The sequence below is a fragment of the Bos indicus x Bos taurus genome, chromosome 20, assembly GCF_003369695.1.
Source record: "Bos indicus x Bos taurus breed Angus x Brahman F1 hybrid chromosome 20, Bos_hybrid_MaternalHap_v2.0, whole genome shotgun sequence".
Taxonomy (NCBI): Eukaryota; Metazoa; Chordata; class Mammalia; order Artiodactyla; family Bovidae; genus Bos; species Bos indicus x Bos taurus.
The window spans coordinates 8447188-8471468 of record NC_040095.1 but is presented as its reverse complement, the minus strand read 5'-3'; the positions used below and the strand labels follow the sequence as shown (position 1 = coordinate 8471468).

Here is a 24281-nt window from a genome sequence, read left to right as displayed (position 1 = left end):
TTCAATATTCTCAGCATCAGGGTCTTTTCCAGTGAGTTGGCTCTTCACATCAGCATCAGCCAAAATATTGGAGCTTCAGCTTCAGCATCAGTCCTTCCAGTGAATGTTCAGGGTTGATTTCCTTTAGGATTGACTGGTTTGATCTCCTTGCTGTCCAAGGGACTCTCTCGTCTTCTCCAACACCACAGTTCAAAAACATCAATTCTTTGGCACTCAGCCTTCTTTATGATCCAACTCTCACATACATACATGACTACTGGAGAAACCATAGCTTTGACTATACAGACTTTTGTTGGCAAAGTAATGTCTCTGCTTTTTAATATGCTCTCTAGATTTGTTCGGAGAAGGCAACGGCAACCCATTCCAGTACTCTGCTTTTCTTCCAAGGAGCAAGCGTTGTTAAATTTCATGGCTGCAGTCACCATCCACAGTGATTTTGGAGCCCAAGAAAAGAAAATCTGTCACTGTTTCCACTTTTTCCTCATGTATTTGCCATGAAGTGATGGGACTGGATGCCACGATCCTAGGTTTTTGAATGTTGAGTTCAAAGCCAGCTTTTTAACTCTGTTCTTTCTCCCTCATCAAGGGCTCTTTAGTTTTTCACTTTCTGCCATTAGAGTGCTATCATCCATCTGCATATCTGAGGTTTTTGATGTTTCTCCTGGCAGTCTTGATTCCAGCTTGTGATTCGTCCAGCCCAGTATTTCACATGATGTACTCAGGCAGGGTGACAATATATAGCCTTGTCATATTCCTTTCCCAATTTTGAACCCAATTTTTGTTCATCTGTAGTGGCTGACAAAATTGTACTTTTTAAAAACGCTAATGTAACAATAATATGAGCCCAGTGAATTTGAATGCAAGGAAGAAAAATCTGTTCAGGAAAGTTTATTCATTTATATTCAAACACTTGATACTATATTCCTTTGCTAAATAACTTAATTTATTTAATAGTCACTAATTTTGGGGAATTGTGATATTTAGCAATATCTTCCCACCAGAAATAAAGCATAATTTCAAAATTGCAGCTAAATCATGCTTTTGGGTTCTGTTTGTCTTCACGCTTCAAGATATTTCTCACTTATTAAGGATCTGACTTAGGTTTGGTGTTTCAAAAGAGAAAGAAGGTGCATAGTTTTCTTGGTATTAGGAATCATCCATATGAAATTAGTGGCCATTTGACCAGTCTTTTCCTGGATTTGAGACTACCTTTCTGTGGGAAAACATCTTGTTCATCAAATTGCCAAATATTAAGCTAAGGGTGAATTCTTATAATAGAAACATAAAGTAGAATCATGTTCTGGCTGACTGTTCCTCAGTTCTTAAGAATAATTCAGGATCTTGCAGTTTTGGTATTCTTATTGGACTTGGTCGGAATTAGCCAAAACAAGTTCTGTATTTTAACTCTGTCATTCCTCACGAATAAAATTGGTAAGTTTTTGGACTGTTGTTACATTACTGCCAAAACTGTAATTTCACCATTATTGATTTTTTTTGAAGTTCATACCCTTTATACAAATACGGATATGATTATTTGGCTTAGAGATTTCTGATGCATGCTGAAGGAAACTGAACATTTAATATGGGGTGAGGGAATTTAATTTGATAAACTAGGGAAAAATAGCAAACATCTAGGCCTGCTCCTTAGACCTGATATAATTTGCCAAGAAAGAGGGTAGTCAGGTTTGGCAGTGGAAATGACAGATGTATTTTTTCTTTTTTTATTTGAAAATGACTAGTTCAGCATTTCCCAAATCCTGTTTTGAAGAAAATTATTGTGAGATATTAATAGATACTCAGAGAGGAAGAGAAGGGTTGTATGGTTAAATTTGGAAGACACAGGGTTAAGCAGAGTAAAATAAGCTTTGTTACTTTAGTATTTCTCAGGTTTTAATATATTTTTACTTTAATATATCTTTACTTCCGTTTTTAATATATTTCTTACGAAGTGAAGTATAGCACTGGTTTTCTTCCCGGGAAGTAAAGACCACAATAACGTGGAATTTTTTTCCCAGCAATATTCTTACCTCTTTCTAGCCCATTTCCTGAATAGTGCTGGGGGATCTGTGTGTTTTGTAATTTGAAAACATTCCCCAGGTCATCTGAATCATCCCTGCCTTCAGTTGAGAACTGCTGAGATAGAGTATACACACACGTTTTCACAGATTTCTTAAACCATAGATTACCTCTTTTGGAGAGTACATATTAACATTTTAAGAATTAGACATTTTGAAAGTCGCTGGGCTAGATTGTAAAGTCTTAAGAAGTAAACTGTAGTTTTAGCTCTGCCAGCTAGTTGTTTTTCAGTTTTTTTAAATACTTCTCCTTTTGGTTTTTTGACACTATTCTCTTCTGGGTCTCCTCCTAATTTTCTGACCCTGATTATAAATTTTAATTTGTGGTATCTTCTAATACTGAAAAAATTCATATTTGCCTGTGAAATGGCACAACAAAAAGTTAACTTTTTCTTATGTTATATTTCAGTATGTTAACTAGACTCATTTGTCTAGAAGCATAGTTCAGTTCAGTCGCTGAGTTGTGTCCAACTCTTTGTGACCCCATGGACTGCAGTACGCCAGGCCTCCCTGTCCAACACAGACTCCTGGAGCTTACTCAAGCTCATGTCCATTGAGCCATCCAACCATCTCATCCTCTGTCGTCCCTTTCTCCTCCTGCCTTCAATCATTCCCAGTATCAGGGTCTTTTCAAATGAGTCAGTTCTTCCCAACAGGTGGCCAAAGTATTGGACACCAACTTCAACATCAGTCCTTCTGATGAATATTTAGGACTGATTTCCTTTAGGATGGACTGGTTGGATCCTTGCAGTCCAAGGGACTCTCAAGAGTGTATGTTTAAAAAAAAAAAAAAAAAAGAGTCTTCTCCAACACCATAGTTCAAAAGCATCAATTCTTCAGCACTCAGCTTTCTTTACTGTCCAACTCTCACATCCATTTATGACTATTGGAAAAACCAAAGCTTTGACTAGATGGACTTCATTGGCAAAGCAACATCTCTGCTTTTTAAAGCATTGTTAAATTTTATATAATAATGGTAACTTGTTAAATTTGGTTAGCTGTATTAAGATGACTTCGAAAAATTTGTTTTAATTTCAGAATATATCTGTGTGTGTGTAATTTTTTTTTTTTTATATATTTGCTCCCCAGAAATTTCAGGATATTGAACAAACTCACCTCATTCACATAAAAGAAATTATAGGATCCTTGTCAAATGCTATTAAGGAAATTCATCTGCAAATAGGCCAGGTAAGTTTTCACTTTTAGTAAACTGATTCATGAGAATTTCATGTTCTCTTATGACTTTAAAAATCCAAATTCATTGCGTGGTACTGAATTATTTCAAATGAAGACTATATAAAGACTATATATTTACATGTATTAAATATGAAATAACCTGGAGTTTATAATCCTATCAAGGATGATAATTTAATTTTAAAAATTAACTTTGCTCAGTCTCTTTACATTAAAAGTCTGCTGTTAACAATTTTTGAATATTTCTTTTTAAAGTTTTATTTTAAAATTTAGAATAGCAACTTTAGTAAGTTATAGAATTTATACTTAGAAATTTTCCAAAAATATAAAAGTGGTTTAATGATGATATTTAGGGTGCATTGAAATATAACAGAGAAAGATGAAGTCTTTGTTACTAAAATTCTAATACTATTTTCATTGCTTTATGAGTTTTATTTCTTATAAGACTGATGTCTCTAAAACACTCAGATATAAACATGTCACTGCACTGACTTCTATTTTAATTGTTTTGTGAAAATTTTGTCTGAAATACAGTAAGAATATTTATGGAAAATGAAAAAAACTTATCTTTATTTCATTTTAACAGGTCCATGAAGAATTTATAAATAACATGGCCAATACTACAGTTGAAAGCTTGATACAAAAATTTGCTGAGTCAAAAGGCACTGGGAAGGAAAGACCTGGTAAGATGACAGACTCTGCAAAGAGGCATATTCATATTTCCCATTCAGTAACAAGTGTGTTTGCCTTTAAATTCCAAAATTGCAAAATGGAGCTTGGGAGATACCTAAAAATCTGTGTGAAACCTCAGATGTCATTTACTTTGTGTCAGATGGTACATTAGGTTTTTGTTTTGACCTTCAGTATTAATAATTAAGTACTACCTAAAATGGTTATCATGGGCTTCCCTGGTGGCTCACACAGTACAGAATCTGTCTGCAATGCAACAGACATGGATTTGATCCCTGGGTCAGGAAGATGCCCTGGAGAAGGGAATGGCAACCCACTGCAGTATTCTTGCCTGGAGAATTCCATGGACAGAGGAGTCTGGCAGGCTGTAGTCCATGGGGTCGCAAAGAGTCAGACACGATTGAGCAACTAACACTTACTTACTAAAGTGGTTATCATACTTTACTAAATGAATATATTAAAGTTTATATTTTCATAAGTGTAGTTAGCAACAGAAGGCCATTTTATAAGACAAAGAGTGGAAGAGAATATTGAGCCCTCAGAGCATTGAAGACAGTGGAGAACCTTTCTTAAAATTTAGTAAGAATTTAAATTTTCTTTCCTCATTCATATATGTATTCAATGTTTTTATCGAGTGAGTATAGGAATCCTCTTTCCTATTTTATGAAGAGATGACTATAGGTTTCCTTAATCTCACTTTTAATATACATTTTATATCAGATGTCATAAGCAGCATTCTCTTACCTACTCAGCATACTTACAGTCTTCTATTTAATAGATTTCTTGAATCTATTTATTATACTTACAGTCTTCTAGATTTTTAAAATCATTTATTCCATATTCTTTCAAGATACTTGTTTTCATTCCACAGGTAAAAAGTATTCAGTTCTCAGTGGACTGAAGTTAAAATCTAGTTTAGAATTCAGGAAAATGAATAAGTGATTTGAGAAGTCTGAGCCATTTTTCTTTAGTTCACAATACTAAGTTTAAAACCTAAATCATCTTCACTTCCTTTTTCCCACATTTTGTTAAGTTTTACATTGTATTGATTCAGTTTCTTCAATATTTTTCCCTTCAGGCTTTCCTCTTTATATCATTGAATGCAGCAGGAGGTTTCTAAATACAGGCACAGTAAAGATTTCTCTAGTCTATCTTATATTGTATAGCATATTAATGCTTTGGCTGTATAATTATGAACTTAATAACTGCCTTACTCATAAATCGCTGTCTTTTCATTATCAGTTCAGTCGCTCAGTCGTGTCCGTCTCTCTGCGACCCCATGGACTGCAGCACACCAGGCCTCCCTGTCTATCACCAACTCCTGGAGTTTACCCAAACTCATGTCCGTTGAGTTGGTGATGCCATCCAACCATCTCATCCTCTGTCATCCCCTTCTCCCCTTCTCCATCTTCAATCTTTCCCAGCATCAGGGTCTTTTCCAATGAGTCAGTTCTCCATATCAGGTGCCCAAAGTAATGGAGTTTCAGCTTCAGCATCAGTCCTTCCAATGAACACTCAGGGCTGATCTCCTTCAGAATGGACTGGTTGGATCTCCTTGCAGTCCAAGGGACTCTCAAGAGTCTTCTCCCAACACCACAGTTCAAAAGCATCAGTTCTTCGGTGCTCAGCTTTCTTTACTGTCCAACTCTCACATCCGTTCATGACTACTGGAAAAACCATAGCCTTGACTAGACGAACCTTTGTTAGCAAATTAATGTCTCTGCTTTTTAATATGCTGTCTATGTTGATCATAACTTTCCTTCCAAGGAGTAAGCGTCTTTTAATTTCATGGCTGCAGTCACCATCTGCAGTGATTTTGGAGTCCCCCCCAAAATAAAGTCTGCCACTGTTTCCACTGTTTGTCCATGTATTTGCCATGAAGTGATGGGACCGGATGCCATGATCTTAGTTTTCTGAATGTTGAGTTTTAAGCCAACTTTTTCACTCTCTTCTTTCATTTTCATGAAGAGGCTCTTTAGTTCTTCTTCACTTTCTGCCATAAGGGTGGTATCATCTGCATATATGGGGTTATTGGTATTTTTGCTGGCAATCTTGATTCCAGCTTGTGCTTCATCCAGCCTAGCTTTTCTCATGATGCACTCTGCATTTCTCCTTTATAGAGAGAATGAACTTTAGATTCTGGACTTAGATTCAAAGCCTTTCAGGATCTGCCCTTGCCCAGTCTTTAGTGTTACTTTCCATTACTTCTTTTCTGTCATCCTCCACTGCAGCCAACCTGGACTGCTTGCTGTTTCCTATTCATACTCCCTTTGTGCCCTTGGTACCTTAGTTATGTTCATGTGTGCTCTAGAAAATGCTATATCCTCTCATTTGCCTGCACCATCGTTGTTGTCTAACTTAGATTTTAGTAATTGTGCTTTTGTGAAGAAAGGTTCTGTATTTGATTCATCTGTTTATCTTCATTATGTGTAAATAGTACATTTTTGCTCAGTGAATGAACAGATGGACATATATGGTAAGGTTAGGATGTTAAAGAGGTTGAAATGGTTGAAGATACTGGAATGGATGGAATGCTGTTAAAGAAGTCTTGGTAAAGAAATAGTAAATAGTTATGGCTAAAAGTTTAGTGAGTACTTATTTGTACCAGGTACTGTGTCAACTGCTTTGCAGGCAAAGCTTGGTCTTCAGGAACTCTTTGAAGTAGGTACTTTTATTCCCATTTTACAGATGACGGAAATATTGAGAGGTTAAGTTATTTGCCCAAACTAAGTACATGGCAGAATACTGGGATTAAATTTCAGAATCCTTGACCTCAAGGCCTATGCTTTGGAGGAATGAGAATTGAACTGCTTAAGTTTACATATGTAGAAAGAATGAGAATGCTGAGATATATAACTATAGAGTAGTGTGAAACCCTAAAATTTATTGTAAAGATTGGATGATTGGATGGCATCACCAACTGGATGGACATGAGTTTGAGTAAACTCCGGGAGTTGGTGATGGAGAGAGAGGCCTGGCGTGCTGCAGTCCATGGGGTCGCAAAGAGTCGGACACGACTGAGTGACTGAACTGAACTGAAGACGAGTTATGAGAGGTAAAAACAAAGAATTTTTATATAGATCATTTAGAAATATTGATAGAATAAAAGCAAATGTGTATTGGCTGACTGAAAATGCCTTAGAACTGAGTGAGGCTGGTAGATTGTATCATTATCAGTATCCTTTTTGTGACACTATTTTGTAGTTTTGCAAAATGTTATTTCAGGAAACTGGGCCAAGTGTACAGGGAATCTTGTTGTATTTCTTTCCTTTTTCCTTTTTTATGCTGCAGCTAAGTCACTTCAGTTGTATCCGACTCTGTGCGACCCCATAGACAGAAGCCCATCAGGCTCCCCCATCCCTGGGATTCTCCAGGCAAGAACACTGGAGTGGATTGCCATTTCCTTCTCCAGTGCATGGAAGTGAAAAGTGAAAGTGAAGTCACTCAGTCGTGTCCGACTCTAGCAACCCCATGGACTGCAGCCCACCAGGCTCCTCCGTCCACGGGATTTTCCAGGCAAAAGTACTGGAGTGGGGTGCCATTTCCTTCTCCAAGACATGAAAGTGAAAAGTGAAAGTGAAGTTGCTCGGTCATTCCTTTTTATAAAACTGTGTAAATCTACAGTTACCTCATTAAGTTCAGTTACTTGCTTATCTGTGGTATAGCACAGTACTTAACCCTGTAGTTTGTGATCTCTGCTTTACTACTAGTGAGATGTGAGCCTCAAAGTCTTCGTCTATAAAGTGAGGATAATAATAGTACCTACCTTGTGGGGTTTTGTGAGGTTCACCTGAGATAATGTAACATTTATTGAGTACTTAGTGTTATTTTCCCCAAATTAATACATACTCGATTAATAGATAGGTACTATGGGATATTGCTTATTTATAAATTTAAATGTATTTGCCTCAAGATATACAAAGACATGGAGCAAATTTCTGTGACTAACTGGTAAGAGGGAGGCCAAGATTGGTGATGACATGGGCTTTCCTAGAATTACTTAACCCAGAATTAGGTGACAGTTTTAGGATGACTGTTGACATCATGTATATAGGTGACTGATTTTCAAGATAAATGATCCTAGAACTAATTTAGGGGAAAGAAAAGGCGTGAGTGGGGGTGGAATGGAAAGGTTGAATACTACTTCTCTAGTTGACTTGCTGTGGGCAACAAGTTACGCCTCTTTCATACATTTTGCACTATCTGTGGGCACTAGAGGGAGCTCATTTCAGTAATGGAAATTTTGTGTGTCTCAGAAAATAATACATGTGATTGTAAGAAATTACTGGATTTAAAGAATTTTGTTTTGTAAGAAATACACTTCCTTCAATTGTGTATACTAGGGCTTCCCTGGGAGCTCAGCAGTAAAGAATCTGCCTGCAGTGCAGGAGATGAGGGTTTGATTCCTGGGTTGGGAAGATCCCCTCAAGTAGAAAATGGCAACCCACTGCAGTATTCTTGCTTAGGAAATCCCATGGACAGAGGAGCTTGGCAAACTGTGGTCCAGGGGGTTGCAGAGTCAAAACACACACACACACAAGCACTCTCTGTCTCTCTCTCTCTTTCTCTCTCTCACACACACATTCATTCTCTCTCTCTCTCTCTCTCTCTCTCTCTCTCTCTCTCTCTCTCTCTCACACACACACACACACACACACACACACACACACACGTCCCTCATACACACAAACACAGACGCACACTGCTGGTAACGTTTTTTTCTCTTTTGTAAGGGCTCCCTCTGGTGGATGAGTTCTTCTGTGAACTGGTTTTAGTCCAATGGGACACAATTTTAAAAGAAAGCAAGAGGCTGACTTCTTTAGAAACTTTGCATAAACTGAAAGTTAAACTATTTGTCTTACACTGAAAAATGAGTGTTTTTTTCTGTAGTCAGTTATCTGTTGAAAGATGTAACCTCTAGCTCTATGTCTCCAATTTTTCTGTGTAAATCACACTTTGAGAGCATTAAATTTTCTCACTATTCATTGAGACTATTTTATATATAACATAAATATACATATATAATAATCTATATTTAGTAAATATATATTCCATTCAGTTCAGTCGCTCAGTCGTATCCGACTCTTTGCTACCCCATGGACTGCAGCACACCAGGCCTCCCTGTCCATCACCAACTCCCGGAGTTTACTCAAATTCATGTCCATTGATTCAGTGATGTCATCCAACCATCTCATCCTCTGTCGTCCCCTTCTCTTCCCACCTTCAGTCTTTCCCAGCATCAGGGTCTTTTCCAGTGAGCCAGTTCTTCACATCAGGTGGCCAAAGTATTGGAGTTTCAGCTTCAACATCAGTCCTTCTAATGAATGTTCAGGACTGATTTCCCTTAGGATGAAAGGAAAGGAGAAAAGGAAAGATATACCCATTTAAATGCAGAATTCCAAAAAATAGCAAGGAGAGATAAGAATGCCTTCCTCAGGGATCAGTGCAAAGAAATAGAGGAAAACAATAGAATGGGAAAGACTAGAGATCTCTTCAAGAAAATTGGAGATACCAAGGGAACATTTCATGCAAAGATGGGCTCAATAAAGGATAGAAATGGTATGGACCTAATAGAAGCAGAAGATATTAAGAAGAGGTGGCAAGAATACACAAAAGAAGTATTCAAAAAAGATCTTCACGACCCAGATAATCACAATGGTGTGATCACTCACCTAGAGCCTGACATCCTGGAATGTGAAGTCAAGTGGGCCTTAGAAAGCATCACTACGAACAAAGCTAGTGGAGGTGATGGAATTCCAGTTGAGCTATTCCAAATCCTGAAAGATGATGCTGTGAAAGTACTGCACTCAATGTGCCAGCAAATTTGGAAAACTCAGCAGTGGTCACAGGACTGGAAAAGCTCAGTTTTCATTCCAATCCCAAAGAAAGGCAATGCCAAAGAATGCTCAAACTACCGCACAATTGCACTCATCTCACACGCTAGTAAAGTAATGCTCAAAATTCTCCAAGCCAGGCTTCAGCAATACGTGAACCGTGAACTTCCTGCTGTTCAAGCTGGTTTTAGAAAAGGCAGAGGAACCAGAGATCAAATTGCCAACATTGGTTGGATTATCAAAAAAGCAAGAGAGTTTCAGAAAAACATCTATTTCCGCTTAATTGACTATGCCAAAGCCTTTGACTGTGTGGATCACAACAAACATATATATTAAGATTAAATATACATATATAGAAATAAATGTATTTTATAATATGTAGTATCATTTTTGTCAATACTTTTTTATTGAGTTATAATTGACAGATACCATTGTATTAGCTTTAAGGTAGGCAACATAATGATAAATGTGTATATTGCAAATGATTGCCAGAGTAAGTTTAGTTAACATCTATTCCCATGCATAGTTAAATTGTTTTTCTTGTGATAAGAACTTTTAAGGACTACAGTTGGCCCTCTCTGTCTGAGGATTCCACATCCATGGACACGGAGGGCTGACTGCGTTAGGCCTTATAAGGGACTTGAGCATCTTCAGAATTTGGTATCTGCAGGGATCCTAGAACCAGTCGCCTTCAGATACTGAGGGATGACTGTACTCTCTTAGCAGCTTTCAAATACATACTATGTTGTGCATTATGTCTGTAGGCTTATTTTGTCCTATAACTGGAAGTTTGTATGTTTTGACCACTTTTACCCATTTTACCCAGTGGGTTTCCCCCTCACACAATCTGTATCTGTCAGTTCAGTTTTATTTTTTAGGTTCCACATGTAAGTGAGATCATAGAGTATTTGTCTTTCTCTGACTTATTTAACTTAGCATAATCCCTTCAGGTTCCATCTGTGTTGTCACAAAGACAGGATTTTCTTCTTTTTATGGCTGACTATTTTGTGTGTGTGGATATATATATGTGTGTGTGTGTGTGTGTGTGTGTGTGTAGATATATATATATTTTTTTTTCTTGATCCATTCATCTGTCAGTAGAGACTTAGGTTTGTTTCCATGTCTTTGCTCTTATAAATAGTGCCACACTGAACATGGGGCTTCCCTGGTAACCGCTCAGATGGTAAAGAAACCGCCTGCAACGCGGAAGACCTGGGTTCGATCCCTGGGTTGGAAAGATCCCCCAGCAAAGGGCATGGCAACCTGCTCCAGTACTCTTGCCTGGAGAATCCCCATGAACAGAGGAGCCTGGTGGGCTACAGTCCATGGGGTCGCAAAGAGTCGGACACAACCGAGCGACTAAGCACATACATACACTGACCATGAGAGTGCAGCCTCTTTTTTTTTCGGTAGTGATTTAATTGTCTTCTGATAAATATGGAGAAGTGGAATTGCTAGATCATATAGTAAGTAGTTCTATTTTTAATTTTTTGAGGAACTTCCATACTGTTTTTGTCATTACTTTTTAAATGTTGTACTGCCTGGCTTTTCTGGAATTTGAGTTACTCTGAGCAGATGCTTTGGATGTCAAAGCACTGTGTCTGAAAGAATCGTGAATAAACAGGTGTTTTCTAATTGTGAATGGCTTACTATGTTCTAATGACATTGTCCTAGTATTTCTGCTCATCCTCATATATTTTAGTTGCAGCTAAAATTAAGATTAAAATCTGTATTTTTAAAATTTCCTGTTTTACAGTCATTCTGCTAATTTCACTCTGTGCTGTTTATAATTCATAAAATCTAAGCGAGTTTCCATTTATAAGAAACAAAAGGATAGATAACTTAAGTAAAAAGTTGGTAAACCAGGTCTAATATGTTTAAATAAAAGATTTTGTTGCAAAGCTTATCTATATATTCATTATGTAATAATATAGGTTTATGGCTTCCATCTGAGGACATCCAGAGAGAAGGAAATGGCAACCCACTCCAGTATTCTTGCCTGGAGAATCCCAGGGACAGAGGAGCCTGGTGGGCTGCCCTCTCTGGGGTCACACAGAGCTGGACACGACTGAAGCAACTTAGCAGCAGCAGCAGAGACTATATATTGTGTTTACAGTTACAAATAGAAAAAGCCCCAGAAAGGTAGGCATAAAACCAGCCACCAAGAAAAAAGGAAAAATGAGATTCTTGTAGTCAGATCACCTACATGTGAAATTGATTAGTTTAGATTTTTAGAATTTTTCAGCTTCTAATTTTAGGTATATTATTTTAAATATAGGGTATAGATAATAGAATATTATTTTAAATATAGTTGAAAAAAAATCTAGTGATCGTCTTTCTAGGCTCCTCAATGATTTGGAGTAATGCCAAACCTATAAATTAACCTTCTTCCACAAAGTTGTTTTTGTTTTTTTTTTAATTTGGAGAAGCATTGAAACGCTTTTGTAGAAAGCAAAATTAAAATTAGCTGATAAAACCAGAGCCCCACAAACCACACCAGATTTTCTGTGATTACTTCCTTTTTCTAATTGATAGTAAATGGGAATGATCAGAGAAAGAGAAAAGAATGGATGATGGTAGTGAAGAGGATAATAAGATTTGCACAAATCAGAGAGTGAAAGAGGAGAACTTCCAGAAAGGCTTTTCTTTGTGCGGAGTACACCTCTACCTCTGGATAGGGCAATGGCAGCCCACTCCAGTACTCTTGCCTGGAAAATCCCATGGACGGAGGAGCCTGGTAGGCTATGGTGCCCTACTTACCTAGGACAGAGGCAGAGGAGTCTGCCCTGTGGGATGCGTGTGCCTCCTGATAATGATTATCTCCTGAGCCAGATTTAGCTTTGCCTCTTATTTTGAGGCCCACAAAGAATGAATGTGGGGTGGGGAGAACATGTATTTTGTGATACATAAAATTATAAAATTCAGGTGTTGGTGTCCATGAAAGTTTTTTGAAACCAGTCACACTTGTCTGCTGTGACCCATGTCTTACTGCTCTCACACTGTGGTAGCCAATGTCACTAGTTGTGACAGACTTTATGACCTACAATGTCTAAAACACTTATTATCTTGACTTTTTATAGAAAATCTTTGCCCAACTTTGGAGAATGTACTTTTTTGATGTAGATGATAGCAAGCTTGATAATACATTAGAATTGTGTAACTTATAACAATACTAATTTTTTTTTTCTAAAAGTTGATTCTGCTGTTCTTGGATTCAGAAATCATTTAATCTGATACCTTACACCAACTACATCTGTGGTCATATCACAGCACAGTAACTGATCATCATCATAATTATCCTGAATTGTGAAGTAAAGATTAAACTGTTTTGAGCAGACTTTAAGGAAAACTTAGTTCTTTAATTTGAAATAACCATTAAAAATATTCACTGTATGTGCATGCTCAGTTGCTCAGTTGTGCCCAGCTCTTCGCGACCCCATGGACTGTAGCCTGCCAGGCTCTTCTGTCCATGGAATTCTTCAGGCAAGAACACTGGAATGGATAGCCATTCCCTTTTCCAGTTGATCTTCCCAACCCAGGGATTGAACCCAGGTCTCCTGCATTGCAGGGAGGTTCTTTACTGTCTGAGCCACCAGGGAGGCCTATTCAATGTATAAACACTGATCCAAAAAAAAAAAAAAAGTAAAAAAAGAAAAACAAAACTAAAGGAAGCTCGTTACAATTTTTACATGTGCATCAGAATAAAGACAGGGTTTTAGTTCCTCTTGCAGTATGTAAAAGAAGTTAAATCAACTTGACCTTAAAAGGAAGTTTATGGAAAAGAAACTGAGGTACCCCAAGGATTCAAAATCAGGAATATAGCCAGGCTACAGAAGGAAACCCAAACCAGTAGAAATACTAGGTATTATTTTTCCTTTACTAAGTCTTTGCATTCTACTGCTTTTTTTTTTCTTTGCAGAATGGCTTTCTTTGCTTCTCCGGGTACATTATGTAAGGTGATCTCTTAGTAAATTCTAGATATTTTCACTTGTCCTTTAATTGCATCCATAGCTCAGAATTAACCCAGGTTTTTGTCCTTTTTCTTGACCAGAAAGAACCTGGTCTAGGTAATCTTGGGTTGGGGTGATCTTCTTTCTCGTTCAGTCAGTTCTCACTAGGTATTACTAGTGGCTGCTGTTCTACTTGTGAACAGTGGGAAATTCCCAGAGAAGAGAGATTATAGCAAGCAGAGTGTTAGTTCCTAAAGGTTTTATTAGGATCCCAGAAAGTGAAAACATGATTTAGTCGAGGGAATGGAAGCAATGTCAGATTTTGGACATAGGGGGAGATTATATTTCAGTGCCAAGATGCTGTGTTGGAGAACTTGGTGAAAATTTAGGTTTTACAGTGACTGAAATTCTGTGGTTAAAACCTGTTCTTTTTATTTGAGATCAAGGTTCCTAAATTAGCTTCATCACAGCTTCTCAAGCCTTGGCTACCTGTGAGAATCATTTGTTGAAAATATTTTCCTTTTCCTTTTTATTTCTTTCTCTCTCTTAAAAAAATGTACAGACATTGTACTATCCCAGAAATTTTGATGTCATTGGTGAAGGGTGGGTCCTTGGTAACACTATATTTTAAAACTTATTCGATTCCAACATGCAGCCATTGTTGAGAAATTGTAGCATTACATCCCTGGATGCTTGTCATAAATGCAGACGCTCAAGCCCTACCCAAGACCTACTGAATTAGAATCCAAATTTTAGTAAGATCGGTGGGCAGTTTGTGGTGCTTCCCTGGTGACTCTGGTTCAGTGGTCAAGAATCCACCTGCCCATGCAGAAGCCACAGGAGAAGTGAGTTCAGTCCCTAGGTTGGGCATATCACTTGGAGAAGGAAATGGCAACCCACTCTAGTATTCTTGCCAGGATACTCATGTGGACAGAGGAGCCTGGTGGGCTACAGTCTATGGAGTCCCTAAAGATTAAATGACTGAGCATGCACGCAGGCAGTTTGTGCAGTAAAATGGGAGAAACACTGTCTAGACTTACTGAATATCTGACAGTGGACCCAGGGAATCCTTGGGACTATCATTCTCAAAGTGTGATCCTAGGACCTACTGCATCACCTGGGAATTTGTTTAAAATGCAAATTCCTGAGCACCAACCTAGATCTTCTGTAGAGAACACTCTGCAGATAGGCCCCAACAATTTGTGGTTTAACAAGCCCTCCTGGTGCTTCTAATACAGGAAGCATTGCATTAGGAGAGTCAGAGGCAACTAGGACTTGGATTGAGGGAATTGTCTCTATAAACCTTTATTAAAAGAAATACTCCTGAAATGAAGTAGTATTGATGTTTGCAACTTTATTTTCTAATGGTTTAGGGGGTGGGGGAAAAATGTGTCTCTGAGTATGTGTAGAATAGTTCAGTCACTCATTCGTGTCCAACTCTGTGACCCCGTGGACTGCAGCACGCTAGGTTTCCCTGTCCATCACCAATGCCCGGAGCTTGCTCAAACTCATGTCCATCGAGTCAGTGATGCCATCCAATGATCATCCTCTGCCTCCCCTTCTCCTCCTCTCCTATGAGTCAGTTCTTCGCATCAGGTGGCCAGAATATTGGAGTTTCAGCTTCTGCATCAGTTCTTCCAATGAATATTCAGGGTTGATTTCTGTTAGGATTGACTGGTTTGATCTCCTTGCTGTCCAAGGGACTCTCTAGAGTCTTCTCCAACACCACAGTTCAAAAGCATCAATTCTTTGGTGCTCAGCTTTCTTTATAGTCCAACTCTCACATCCATACATGACTACTGGAAAAGCCATAGCTTTGACTAGATGGACCTTTGTCAGTAAAGTAATGTCTCTGCTTTTTAAATATCTTTCTAGGTTGGTCATAGCTTTACTTCCAAGGAGCAAGTGTCTTTTAATTTCATGGCTGCAGTCACCATCTGCAGTGATTTTGGAGCCCAAGAAAATAAAGTCTCACTGTTTTCATTGTTTCCCCATCTATTTGCCATGAAGTGATGGGATGATGGGACTGGATACCATGATCTTAGTTTTCTGAATGTTGAGCTTTAAGACAACTTTTTCACTCTCTTTCACTTTCATCAAGAGGCTCTTTAGTTCCTCTTCACTTTCTGCCATAAGGGTGGTGTCATCTGCATATCTGAGGTTATTGATATTTCTCCCAGCAATCTTGATTCCAGCTTGTGCTTCATCCAGCCTGGCATTTCTCATGATGTACTCTGCATAGAAGTTAAATAAGCATGGTGACAATATACAGCCTTGACATACTCCTTTCCCAATTTTGAACCAGTCTGTTCCACGTCTGGTTCTAACTGTTGCTTCTTGACCTGCATACAGATTTCTAAGAAGGCAGGTAAGGTGGTCTGTTTTTCCCATCTCTCTAAGAATTTTCCACAGTTTGTTGTAATCCACATGGTCAAAGGCTTTGGTGTTGTCAATAAAGCAGAAGTAGATGTTTTTTTGGAACTCTCTTGCTTTTCTGATGATCCAGTGGATGTTGTCAATTTGATCTGATTCCTCTGCCTTTTCTAAATCCAGCTTGATCATCTGGAAGTTCACAGTTCATGTACTGTTGAAGCCTGGCTTGGAGAATTTTAAGCATTACTTTGCTAGCGTGTGAGATGAGTGCAATTGTATGGTAGTTTGAGCATTCTTTGGCATTGCCTTTCTTTGGGATTGGAATGAGAACTGACCTTTTCCAGTCCTGTGGTCACTGCTGAGTTTTCCAAATTTGCTGGCATATTGAGTGCAACACTTTCAGAACATCATTTTTTAGGATTTGTACCCCCACTAGTTTTGTTTGTAGTAATGCTTCCTAAGGCCCACTTTATTTCGCACTCCAGGATGTCTGGTTCTAGATGAGTGATCACACCATCATGATTATCTGGGTCATGAAGATCTTTTTTGTATAGTTCTGTGTATTTTTGCCACCTTGTCGTAATATCTTCTGCTTCTGTAGGCCCATACCGTTTCTGTCCTTTATTGTGCCCATCTTTGCATGAAATGCTCCCTTGGTATCTCTGATTTTCTTGAAGAGATTTCTACTCTTTCCTATTCTGTTGTTTTCCTCTATTTGTTTGCATTGATCACTGAGGAAGGCTTTCGTATCTCTCCTTGCTGTTCATTGGAACTCAGCATTCAGATAGTATATCTTTCCTTTTCTCTTTTGCCCTTAGCTTCTCTTCTTTTCTCAGGTGTTTTTAAGGCCTCCCCAGACAGCCATTTTGGCTTTTTGCATTTCTTTTTCCTGGGGATGGTCTTGATCATTGTCTCCTGTACAGTGTCATAAACCTCCCCGTCCGTAGTTCATCAGGCACTCTATCAAATCTAATACCTTGAGTCTGTTTGTCACTTTCACTGTATAATCATAAGGGATTTGATTCAGGTGATACCTGAGTAGTCAAATGGTTTTCCCTACTTTTCTTCAAATTAAGTCTGAATTTTGCAATAAGGAGTTCATGAGTGGAGCCCTCGTCAGCTCCCAGTCTTGTTTTTACTGACTCTATATAGCTCCATCTTTGGCTGCAAAGAATAAAATCAGTCTGATTTCGGTGTTGACCATCTGGTGATGTCCATGTGTAGAGTCTTCTCTTGTGTTGTTGGAAGAGGGTGTTTTCTATGACCAGCGTGTTCTCTTTGCAAAACTCTGTTAGCCATTGCCCTGCTTGCTTCATTTTGTACTCCAAGGCCAAATTTGCCTGTTACTCCAGGTATCTCTTGACTTCTTACCTTTGCATTCTAGTCCCCTGTGATGCTGCTGCTGCTAAGTCACTTCAGTCATGTCCAACTCTGTGGGACCCCATGGACTGCAGCCTACCAGCCTCCTCCATCCATGGGATTTTCCAGGCAAGAGTACTGGAGTGGGGTGCCATTGCCTTCTCTGCCCCTGTGATAAAAAGGCCACTTTTTTTGGTGTTAGTTCTAGAAGGTCTATAAGTCTTCATAGAACCATTCTTCTTCAGCATTAGTGGTTGGGGCATAGACCTGGATTACTATGATATTGAATGGTTTGTCTTAGAAATGAACAGAGATCACTCTGTCATTTTTGAGATTGCACCCAAGTACTGCATTTTGGACTATTGTTGAGATGAGGGCTACTCCATCTCTTCTAAGGGATTGTTGCCTGTAGTAGTAGATATAATAGTCATCTGAGTTAAATTCACCCATTCCAGTCCATTTTAATTTGCTGATTACTAAAATGTTGACGTTCACTCTTGCCATCTCCTGTTTGACCACTTCCAATTTACCTTGATTCATGGACCTAACATTCCAGGTTCCTATGCAGTATTGCTCTTTACAGCATCAGACCTTGCTTCCATCACCAGCCACATCCACAACTGGAAGTTGTTTTTGCTTTGGCTCTATCTCTTCATTCTTTCTGGAGTTATTTCTCCACTGATCTCCAGTAGTATATTGGGCACCTACCAGCCTGGGGATTTACTCTTTTAGTGTCCTATCTTTTTGCCTTTTCATGGGGTTCTGAAGGCAAGAATACTCAAGTTGTTTCCCGTTCCCTTCGCCAGTGGGTCACGTTTTGTCAGAACTCTCCACCGTGACCCGTCCATCTTGGGTGGCCCTACACGGCATGGCTCATAGTTTCATTGAGTTAGACAAGGCTGTGGTCCATGTGTTCCATTTGATTAGCTTTCTGTGATTGTGGTTTTCATTCTGTCTGCCCTCTGATGGCTAAGGATAAGAGGCTTATGGAAGCTCCTGATGGGAGAGACTGACTATAGGGGAAACTGGGTCTTGTTCTGATAGACAGGGCCATGCTCAGTAAATCTTTAATCCAATTTTCCATTGATTGGGAGGGCTGTGTTCCCTCCCTGTTGTTTGAGCTAAGGCCAAACTATGGTAGGGGTAGTGAAGATAGTAGTGACCTCCTTCGAAAGGACTTGTGCACACACTGTTGTATTCAGTGCCCCTGACCCTGCAGCAGACCCCTGTCGATCCACCTCCACCAGAGACTCCTGGACACTCCCAGGAAGTCTGGGTCAGTCTCTTGTGGGGACACTTTTCCTTTCTCCTGTTTGCTGGTGTGCACAAGGTTTTGTTTGTGCCCCCCAAGAGTCTGTTTCCCCAGTCCTGTGTAAGTTCTGTAATCAAATCCCACTGGCCTCCAAAGTCAAATTCCCTGAGGGTTCTAAGTCCCTTTGCCAGCTCCTTAGATTGGGAAATCTGTTGTGCGTCCTAGAGCTGTATAAGCAGTGTGAGAATTTCTTTGGTATAATTGTTCTGCAGTTTGTGGGTCATCTGCTCAGCAGCTCTGTGTTGGGGCTATTGGTGGCCTCCTCCGAGAGGGCTTATGCCACATACTGGGTGACCCAGATCTGCTGCACGCATAGCCCCTGCCCCCATGGCAGGCCACTGCTGATCCGTGCCTCCTCAGGAAACATGCAGACATTCAAAGGCAGGTCTGTCTTACTCTCTTTGGGGTCTCTGGGTCCTGGTGCACACAAGGTTTTGTTTGAGCCCTCCAAGCATCTCTGGTGGGTATGGGGTTTGATTCTAAATGCAATTTTGCTCCTCCTCCCATCTTGCTGTGGCTTCTCCTTTGCCCTTGGACATGGGGTATCTTTTTTGGGTGGGATCCAGCATTCTCCTGTTGATGGTTGTTCAGTAGCGAGTTGCAATTTTGGAGTTTTCATAGAAGATGAGCTCACGTCCTTCTAGTCCGCCATATGTGTAGATAAGAGAAAGAGGAAGGAAATACGGCAAAAGGTATTATCACCCCTCCATATCATTCATAAAAATGATAAGACCTAGGTTTAAAAAAGGTAAGTAACTAGTCCAGGATAACTAGCCAACAAGCAAGTGGCAAAACCAGGACCTGAACCTCCATGTCCCTTGAGTACCACTGCAAGCTAGAGTTTGGTGCTCTTTTTCCTGTTAGCTTTCCTGGTTCAGCATCTGAGACACGTAGGAATGTGGCTGTGTTGCGGTCCACAGGCCCAGGAGCAAGCTTGAAAATGTCACTGACTCCCATTGTTTACGAGCCCTCCCCCGACTTTGCCTCTTTCTCTCTCCCTCCTCTCTTCCTCATCTCTCCCTCATTCTCATCACTTTTTGTTGAAATTTGAGGTCTGGGCATATTTGTATGTTTTAATTTGGCTTCTAAATAGAACCAGTGATCTGTGGTTTTAGTTGAGTATATGCAGTAAATACTTGATTTAGGTAGCCCAAACCTATTTGATTTTGGGAGCCAGTTTATAACTAGACAAAATTGCTAATTTTGTTGATGGCTTGAGATTTAGAATTGATTCCAAAACAATGGAAACTATTAATTAAATGTTTCACATTTTTTTAATATTCTACCTCATTCCACAAAATACATGTAGTGATGAAAGGTTAGTGTTAAATACATTCTTTCCTCCTGTAACATTTCTTAAAAGTTTTGCTCCAGATTAGATTTGAATGAATTGTTTAGGTTATTGACTTTTTCTCTTGCTAGCAACAATTTATTCCTACCTGATGATTAAAGCATCATATATAAGAATTGTTTGGTTTTGGATCATTGGCCCTCTTTGAGGTCTGCCTTCAATTTCTTCTGCATTTAATTGAACTCTTGATGGCATTTTTAGATAATGTATAAAAGAGCATCAGGAGGCAGAGCCAAAATGGTCTTATTTGCTTTTATACAAACTAAATTGCCCTTGTGGCCCAGCATAAAATCTAAGTACTAAGAGCAGTTATTTATTTTGACAACAGAATTAATTGAGCCTAAAACAATTGAAATTCCAGTTGTAGCAACTATTCTTTGACTCTCACTCTGGCTTTGGTACTGTCAAAAAAGTAACTTGTCTTATGATTAAATAGCAGAATGATGGGCAGTGGACTGCATTTGGGAGAGATGCTGAATAAACTTTCTACTTGTGAAACGGTTCAGAAGTGACATGCTACAAGGGGGGTCAGAATGTGCATTGATATCCAGCTGAGCTGTCAACTGGCACTGAGCCAGGCACGCAAAGCTTTGCCATGTGAAGCAGCATGTGGAGCGTATGCCATTTGAAAGAGAAAATCTTTTTCATGCATGATTTAATGGTTTTTTTAAGGGCATATATTTAGTTTTATTGTTCCAGAAACTGTTAGTATTTCTGTTTTAATAGAAAAGATTATGTGTGGATGGAAGTCAATTAATTTTTTTAAATATATAGTAATTTTATAATTTGAAAGTATTTGACATCTAACATTTCAGAAATGTCATTTTGAATAGCTTATTTTTATTTAATATTTTTTCTGTTTCAGATAGATTTTAAGAAGATTATGTTTAAAAAAGATAAAGGGAAAAATAATCAAGATATGTCTAGGTAAAATGTGAGAAAAAAATGTAGAATTTTGTTTGAAAGGATTGATGTTAATAGGGATAAGGAATGTCTTACTATTTTCACATATTTGAAGACATCCAAAGATCTTAAAAGAATATATACTATATTTACTCAGGTGATGTTTTAAAAGGTTTTCTAGATACTGTTTTTTAAAATTGTAAATAATGCAATTTGGTATTGCTGTTTTGTTTTGTTCCCTAGAAAAAGCTCATAGCTTGAGTATTATAGATTCTGTAAATAGTTACTGGGCACAAATGATGTGCTTGTAATAGGAAAATTTTTGATTAATTATGTTTCTGGTTGTCTTTTTTTTTTTGACTGGTGGTTATAGTCTCTCAAGCTTTATTAGGAAGTGATAAAATTAATATATGGCTGGTGATTTAGGCAGAGATTTTTCATTCTTCATAATTCTTAAACAGCAAAAGATGGCTGTTTATCAGATGCACATACTACTGAAATTCCTTACCTTTATTAGTCTTTCAGTTCTCATCTCTCTGTAAACTATTAGTGTAGGCCTTTAAAGGATTCTAAGACCAAGCTCATTACCCTTTCATTTAACGAATTTTTAAGCTTCCAGATTTACAGAGTGGACCTGAAGTCCTTGAAATTTTAATTGGGCCGTTTTCTGACTCTTAAGAATTTTTTGGATGGAAGTAGTGAATGTATTTTTTTCGTTTTAGCCAAATGATGTTTATTATAAGAATGCCCCAGTAGGGAAGGTATTGCTAATTAATTAATTAAGACCTTGTTTATCATCACATTTATGACTTTTATTCTGCCTATCACTAAATGTTAATCTTCTCTATTTGAATAGAAACTGGAACTGAGGAAGTAAATCTTTGACTTAGAGGTAAAAAGAAGGACATTTTAGCCAATATTTTTAGATGCTCCTACTTGTAGAGAAATTTTCCTTGTTCGTTAGTGGTTTTCTTTCATAATGGAATGACCTATAAGAACTCTGATCATGAATTTGGACATAGTTACAGTTAAGCTTAACATATCAGAAGGATCAGTAGTGAAATCGATTATGTACTCTTTACTTCAAGCTCTATTTAAAAATCTCTTGATGTACCAGATTGTACCAATTACCATTAATAAATTAAAAATGGTTTCACAAAAAAACTTGACTTGCATAAATTTGTATATTACAGAATAGGGCTAAAGTGACAATTTAGTGGAACGTAAAATTTTAGTTTGATAATTTATGTATATTTCAATAGAAAAACAATTCCTACTGTTCACTACTTTATTTACTGCCTAAATAATTTGGTATTTTACATATATGAAAGATACCACATTTTATAGCATTTAAGGTTAGTCTCAGCAGACCTGTCATTTCAGGGCTGTTTTAATTGTTTTTCAGCTGGTTTCCATTTTGTTTTTGTCCCCTTCTCTGCAGTCTATCTCTGGTACCAGTGCTGAATTAATTTTATATAAGACCACTTTCAGGAAGGTGTATGTGTATCTCTTTCTCACATGAAAGCTCTTCCCATTGCCTGCAAACTAGAGTTTAAATTCTTTGACCTGCTATATGGATAGATCTGGGTTTTGACTTTAGCATCACCTCTTAGCTAGTATGTAATTAATTCACTTACTTATTTAGCAGATACTCATGGAAGACATTATTTGCTGGGGCGCAGTGGTGAACTGAACAAGCAAGGTCCCAGGCTTCCATTCTAGGAGTGTTTACTGTCTTGGCCTCTTGGTCTTAACAACCAAGGATTCAGCAACTGCCTCTTACTGTTGTTTTCTCTCAACTGTACATACAACAAGCTCCCAACTACATGTTAGATCTCTGTGCTCCAAGTTGTGTGGCATCATATATAAAGGGTTTGCAGTAAATTGTGGTCATAATAATGGGCCAGTCACAGTTTTTTTTCCAGTAACACTGAACATGCTTGCTATTTGATTTTTAAACTATTGCTGATATTTTAATTAACATCAGGTAACCCTGAAACATTTCAGAATCATTAAAAAGATGTAATGGGATCCCATCTGATTGTTTTCTGTCACTTTTTTTTTTAACCAGTACTCGTCCATGTAATAACATTTTTCTTTTTAGGCCTTATTGAATTTGAAGAATGTGACCCTGCTAGTGTGGTTGAAGGTAAGTTGACTAGTTGTAATGTGTGGCAGCTAGCTGATAGCTTCTGTTTACTGAATAGAGAGGCTGCTGCCCATTGGTGTTGGCATGTCTGTGGAGTGATGTAAAAAATCTGAATGTGGTTTAAAGGCTTGCTGTATTAATGTTTGCTTTATAAGTAATAAGTTTGCCCGAAGGATGCTAATGTGTTAGAATATATATTTTTTAAAAGATTAAATATAACATATATTTGTTTTTAGATAAACATTGAGAATGTTTTCTCCATTGATATCCTTCTTTAAACATTCTAATGTTATAAATATGAAACATCACTACATATTGATGTGTACTGCTTATTCTACAATGGGTAGCATTTCAGTAATTAATAAGGTTATGCATTAATGCTAATGTGACTGTCATTCAAAATAGGTGATGATTTGAATTGGAGAAAGGGTCCACAACACTTCCTATTTAAATTTATGTTGTTTATAGTATGAAACCCAAGAGATACCTGCAGTTTTTGTTGTAGGTTTTTGTGTGTGTGTGTGTGTTGTGTTTTATATATCACTTTGTGAGCTGCTAGAAATAATTTGCAAGCAGTCTTTGATTTTTTTCCAAGACCTGTATAAGAGTTTAGAGAAACGGTTTGCTATTTATTGTGTGTGTAAGGTTATTACTTCAGCAGTCAAGGAGCTCTAGGGCCTAGACTTTTTATAGTTACTAGCTGTTTGATTAAGAGCAGTAATTATTTTAAGTTCTCTGTAATCTTTAAAAATTCCTCAAAAGCTGAAAAGTATTTAAAGGGTTCTTTAAAAATGTTTATAAGAAATAATACCTACTCTGAGGAAAAAAATGTATTTTATTTTAAAAATATTTTAATATGCTATACAGATATATGGTTCAGGGAATTAGTTGTACATGAAAGCAAGTACATTATTCTAAGACATTTGAATTATTATCCTGATTGTAGTGATAATAGCTGTATAACACTTAGTTACAAAAACTTAGTTACATAATACTTTTGAGTTTCTTCATCTACAAGATGTGAAGTTAGCTTGGGTGTACTCAAGCCAGTCAGTCCTAAAGGAAATCAACCATGAATATTCATCGGAAGA

At 38.0% G+C, this 24281-nt stretch overlaps 1 protein-coding gene across 1 annotated transcript in view; it reads left to right on the top strand.

Moving 5' to 3' along the window:
* FCHO2 (FCH domain only 2) overlaps positions 1–24281 on the top strand; it is a 126046-nt gene that overhangs the window by 48495 nt on the left and 53270 nt on the right. The window contains exons 7-9 of the mRNA XM_027520554.1: positions 3165–3263; positions 3856–3952; positions 23146–23190. Coding sequence (XP_027376355.1) covers positions 3165–3263; positions 3856–3952; positions 23146–23190 — 241 coding nt within the window. The remainder of the gene's footprint in view (positions 1–3164; positions 3264–3855; positions 3953–23145; positions 23191–24281) is intronic.